At 43.0% G+C, this 6,000-nt stretch overlaps 1 protein-coding gene across 1 annotated transcript in view; it reads right to left on the bottom strand.

Annotated features, from left to right (window-relative positions):
* Positions 1–786: 786 nt before the first annotated feature.
* The window catches only part of ITPRID1 (ITPR interacting domain containing 1), a 201,258-nt gene continuing 196,044 nt past the window's right edge, over positions 787–6,000 (bottom strand). Inside the window, 3 exon segments of the mRNA XM_067745595.1 lie at positions 787–1,046; positions 1,049–1,082; positions 2,074–2,199. Coding sequence (XP_067601696.1) covers positions 787–1,046; positions 1,049–1,082; positions 2,074–2,199 — 420 coding nt within the window.

The following is a 6,000-nucleotide window of genomic DNA, read 5'->3' as shown; positions in this document are numbered from 1 at the left end:
AGCACAAGAGGAGCTGCTGACACCTAGTGGGTGCTTCTTCAATAAGTCTGGCTTGCCGACCAACTCAAGGCTTTTGGACAGTCTGCTACCTCTCAGGCCTGGATCTTCCTTCCTCCTTCTGTTGTCACTCCTTCAACCAGGCCCTTCTGATACCCTGACCTAAATCAGCCTCCCTGTTATTCTCTCTTTCATAAAACCCTGTTATTTCCTTCAAAGCCCTTTCACAGTTTTCAAATTCATACCTATTTATGTGTTTACATTCTGTCTCCCCCAACAGACTGTAAGTTTCAGCAGGGCAAAGACTGTTCACCATATATACCTTGAGGGATATATATTATATTCATCTTGGCCACTGCACCCTATGCCTGGCATATAGTAGGTGCTCACTTATTCTGTATCGACTGAGTATTAAAATATTCCTCCCAGGTTTAACCATAGAGTAGAATATTAAAAAATAGCTAAGGAAGGATTGATACATACTTCTCCATGGGGAAAATTTAGATATTCTTTTTTTTTTTTTTTTTTTGCGGTACGCGGGCCTCTCACTGTTGTGGCCTCTCCTGTTGCGGTGCACAGGCTCCGGACGCGCAGGCTCAGTGGCCATGGCTCACGGGCCCAGCCGCTCCGTGGCACGTGGGATCCTCCCAGGCTGGGGCACGAACCCGTGTCCCCTGCATCAGCAGGCAGACTCTCAACCACTACGCCACCAGGGAAGTCCTAGATATTCTTGCTCTGGGTAGAATGTGCTTTTACATCTTGTAGAAAGGTCAACAAACCTGCCCTGATCTAGAGGAAGACATCTGTATCCTTTTCTCCAACAGGACAGTTTGACAGAGAGGCTGGATCTGATTCTGCCCAAGCTGGAGGAGACATCCTGGTGCTTCTCCCGAAGGTGGATGGAGGAAAGGCAGCTAAATGGGTCACACTGCAGCATGGAGCCCGCTGGCCATCACTGGGAGGAAAGGCAGCTCCAGGGGCCATGGAGGGGTGGATCTTAGCACATGAAGTCTGGCCATTCTTTTCTTCGGTCCACTTATACTGATGCAGTAGTGTTCAGGTGGTTTCCCTGTGAGAAGCTCAAGCTACTAAAAGGAAAACAGGAACAAAAAGTGTGGACAACTTCCCATATTTACACCAAGCAGCTAACTCAGACTGGTGGGAAAGGCACTGATGGGTGTGAATTCTCTAGACTGGGCTCTGTGCGATGGCAACAGATCCTGGCAGTGACTTAGCCCATATTAGGTCAAAAGCCGTGTTTCTTGTTCTCATTTGGAAAATGGGCTACTAATACTTATCTCTTGTTTACAGGGCAGAGGAAAAGATTGGCATGAGGGTGAGGTGACCCAAGTTCTAGTCCTGAATCACCATCAGCTAGCTGTGTGGCCCTGAGCAAACCAATGTGCTTTTCTGGGCTTCAATTTCAGTCACCATCTTTATTTGTATCAGTTGCAGGCATAGGTTTATTAGGAGGGCAGGTTTCCTTTTTTCTTTTTTTAAACAACTCTGTTGCAGAATAACTTACATACCATAAAGTTTACCTATTCTAAGAGTACAATTCAATGATTGTTAGTAAATCTGCCACCACCATTCAATTTTGCAACACTTCCATCTCACCAGTAAGAAACCTTGTACTCCTTTATAAATTAATCCCTATTCCTACTCCCAGCCTCAGGCAATGACTAATCCACTTTTGGGACAAATACTTTTAATCTATGTGAAAATAGTGCAGATTTCCAAAACTCTAACAATCGCCAATATTCGTTCCTATTTGCGTGAGCCCCGTTCACATTGATTAAAGATATCCTGCTGGGTAGCCCCCTCTTCCTAGCTGCTGCCTATTTCCTGACCTCAAATAGCCCTGGCCTTGAAGAGTTAAAGTGTTGCTATCGGGCAAATGGCTCTCACAGACTCCCACTGAGAAAGTAAGAATGGGAACAGGAAAGCAAAGGGAAAGCTGGTCAATTTCTCGTTAGCCCTGCTCCGTGGTGCTCATCTGTCCTGCCCTGAATACCTTTTCTTGCTCCAGATGTGTGGGCTGGTACTTACTTTTATGGCTCCCTTAGATAATTATCTTTTCTCCTCTGACATGCCCCTGGAAAAGAGTGCCTGTTGTTTTCTAAGGTGCTGCTCAATTTCTTCTAAATGCTTCCGGAAACTCTGGCAGACCGTCCTCATCGTTTCCATCTCAGGGACTGTGCACTGAGAACAATTAGAGCTGAGAAGGAAGGTCTTTCTGAATCACTGCAAGAGTTCACCACAGTGGCACCTGCCTTCCCACCTGGGCTTACCTGTTCGCGACGAAGCCCTGCTGCTAATGTGTCAGAAAGAGAATAGGGAAAGCCCAGCCTTTGGCTTCGTCAAGCAAGTAGAGGCAGTATGTGGCTGGGACAGGAGGGCAGCCATTGTTGGATGGCCCTTGGAGACATTATGTCCCAGAGACAAGAAGGCGCTCTGGAAGACTAGGGGGAGGTAGGGTGCGAGGATGTAGACAGGAGAGGAGGAGGGAAGGGCCAGAATAGTGCGAGCCTGTGCTTAGAATTGTTGAGTTTTGTTTAATCTTGTTTCACTTTGGTACTGAGTACTGCCTCACTCTGAATCTCAGTAACACTGAGCATGTTTGTTCGGATGGTACGTATTTGATTAGAGAAAGTCTGCTTAGAATAATTTGTATTAGCCTTAGCTTTGCTTAACCACGGTCTCTGGTGGTTGAAATCTGTGGGATCAGCCCCACCCAGCTGACAAGCCCACTCAGAGTGAGGTAGGCGCAGACTAGGCAGCCCATCCTCCATGGACTGGAATTGAAAATTGAACTCTGTCCTTCCAATCCTGCTTCCCATTGTTCCTGATGTGAATCAATCTTTAAATCTTACTTTCTCTGTACGACGATGCTGTTGCCTTGGTTTCCTTATTTAAATATCTTCTTGCAGCCACCAAGCCTGGTCTATTTGTCAGGCACTCTGCCGATTTGCTGAGTTCTTACCAGCTATCCTCTTTGTTTTCTAGCCCTGGTTGGATCATGCTTTGAATAGATCCATGATCCAGAACCCCAGAATCTCTACCCATCTGACTTTGAGTAATATTAATGCTAGCTGGACCCTAACGCTAGATCTACCAGGTCCTCCATTTTAAACTCCTCCCTGATTAGTGTGTAGTGTCTGGTCGTTGCCTACTCACCATCTCTCCCTCCTGTATTCATAATTACAGAATTCTAATATCTTAGGGGCACTGAGCATTTAACTAAAAACCTACATTTCCCAGTATCCCTTGCAGATAGGATGGCAATGAGATGGAAGTGGAGATGGTGGAGTGGGGCTTCTGGGAAACTCTTTTTTTTTTTTGGGAAACTCTTTAAAGGAAAAATTTCAATGGCAGGATGCTTTTAACCTTTTCTTCTTCTTCCTCCTTCAGTGGAGATCAATCTTTCAGCTATGTTATTTCCTCCCACCCCTTTTTCTAGGAAGTCCCAGATTTCTTACCTTTCACCCCCAAGCCACATGGCCATGCTCTTAGCAACCAGATGGCTATTTTTACTGGTATTGTCATAATGGAAATACTGTCCTGAGTGATATTTTGATATTGAAACTCTCCATCATTTTGCTTTGAGAGTTCGGTTTTGAGTCTATCCTCATTTTTATACATGAACAACATTTTACAGAGCAAAACTCTCCAATTATTGTTGCTTCGGTGTGAGTGCATTTGAACCAGTTAGAGGAGTATTTGAAGGTTATTGATGTCGGCAAGAGTGCTTGAAAGGTGACTACAGTTATGGTTCTTAAAACTAGAAAAGATCATACAGACCATGGAGGACTTCTTTTTATAGATAAGTGTTCTGACACAAAGAGTTAACTAACTTGTCCCAGGTCAAAACACGGTAGATTTCAAACCCAATTCTCCTGATTCATTTCTTTTTTTTTTTTTTCTTTTTTTTTTTTTTTTTGCGGTATGCGGGCCTTTCACTGTTGTGGCCTCTCCAGTTGCAGAGCACAGTCATCCAGACGCGCAGGCTCAGCGGCCATGGCTCACGGGCCCAGCCGCTCCGCGGCATATGGGATCTTCCCAGACCGGGGCACGAACCCGCGTCCCCTGCGTCGGCAGGCGGAATCCCAACCACTGCGCCACCAGGGAAGCCCTCCTGATTCATTTCTTTTCTTCTCAAGATCTAGCTGAGTCACAGCAGGGACTACAGTGTAGCTAGTCATACGGAGAAGTTATTTGTCCCTAAGGAATGAGCCGATTGGTCTTAGTAGATTCTTACAAGGTGACCAAGTTCTAGGGACTGTGAGGCCAGGGCCATGGAAATATGGTGCTCAAGTAGGCTGAACGTTATAAACGTTGAAATTTATGCTTCATCTAGATATTTTGGGATAACCCTTTGTGATTGGAAGGCATGAAGGCTGGGATTTAGGAATAACTGACGGTGTATAGCTCCCTGTGAAGGGAGCGATGTGGAAGATTCTGAAATGCTGCCATCTCCCGGTCACTTGGAAACACTGAAACTATCAATACATTTCTGCTTTAGAACAGATACAGAAGTTTCAGAAAAAAGGAAACCTCAGTCAAGCAAACAAAAAAAGAGGCTGTTTTGAATTCTTTTTTTTCCAATATAAGGGCTAGGTTATAACTCAAATACAATGCAAGGTCTACTCTACTGACCCAAGCTGGGCCTTAAAACAAACTTTATCTTCAATAGTAAGAGCAACAATATTGACCCTTCACTTTTGAATTGGTTCATATTACTTTTCAGTGGCCATGGCTCACGGGCCCAGCCGCTCCGCGGCATGTGGGATCTTCCTGGACCAGGGCACGAACCCGTGTCCCCTGCATCGGCAGGCAGACTCTCAACCACTGCGCCACCAGGGAAGCCCGGCTCATATTACTTTTTAAAATTTGTATGATTTTCTTTTTCTTTAAATCTAAATAATAAACATTATAGATGGATCTTCTAATATCCAAAACTCTTATTTCATATACAACTCATTTTCTTTTCTGGAAAGATTTTATTTTGAATTAACAAATTATTGTGAAGAAATCACTTATATAAGAAATTAATCATATCAGCAAACTATTATCATAGATAACCCACGAGAGCACACCCTCTCTGTGACTTTCTTCTGAAGTTTTAAACACAGTTTTGGTTTTTTATACTTTATTAGTTTAAACAAAATATAAAGCCAACTATGGTTTAATTTATATTTCCTTATGAAATTTATCTTAAAAATGTAAATTAGAAAAATAATATTTTTTCAGGATATGTTAGATCAATAATCTGGTTTTCATCATGGAAACTGGAGTACCTAACTGTAGGATTTAATATTTTTCCCCTTATAGCCTCTTAAAATGTCACCTTCTCCAGCTGTCTTTCATCCCTAACATTTGCCTACATGAACTATATGGTCAAGTAGATGTTTATTCCCTTAGAGCTGAGTTTTTCAACTTCGACATTGTTGACATTTTAGGTCAGAGAATCCTTTGTTGGGAGGGATGTCCTATGTATTGTAGGATGTTTAGCACCATCCCTGACCTCCACCCACTAAATGCCAATAGCACCTACCCCAGTTAGGACAGCCGAACATGTCTCCAAACATTGCCAAATGTCGCCATGGCTGGGGTAAAATTACCCCCAATTGAAAACCACTGCATTTACAATCTCTCAACTAACATCAATGATGATGATGACTCCTACCATTCTCCAGGATTTGAACCTCGGTCTTTTTACTCCAAAGGACCCTAGCTATACATTAGCTTTTGTTCTTTTCTCTCACTGAAACTCAGCATAATATTATACCTAGAATTGATCTCAACACCTTCTTTTACTAGTTCAACTCTTATTTTATCTTTCATATAATCACTTTCTATATTCATATTACATTTGTATAGATTTCTATATCTTGAAGGACCATGTAGTAATTTGCCTTGTCTTTCAAGGAATCACTTTCTTATGTTACTATTACACTTACATAGATTTAGATGTTTTAAAGTTGGACACACCTTTGGAGTGGA

Source organism: Pseudorca crassidens, chromosome 8 (genome assembly GCF_039906515.1).
Source record: "Pseudorca crassidens isolate mPseCra1 chromosome 8, mPseCra1.hap1, whole genome shotgun sequence".
NCBI classification, from domain to species: domain Eukaryota; kingdom Metazoa; phylum Chordata; class Mammalia; order Artiodactyla; family Delphinidae; genus Pseudorca; species Pseudorca crassidens.
Note: the sequence above shows the minus strand (reverse complement) of the source record. Positions and strands in the feature narration are given on the sequence as shown.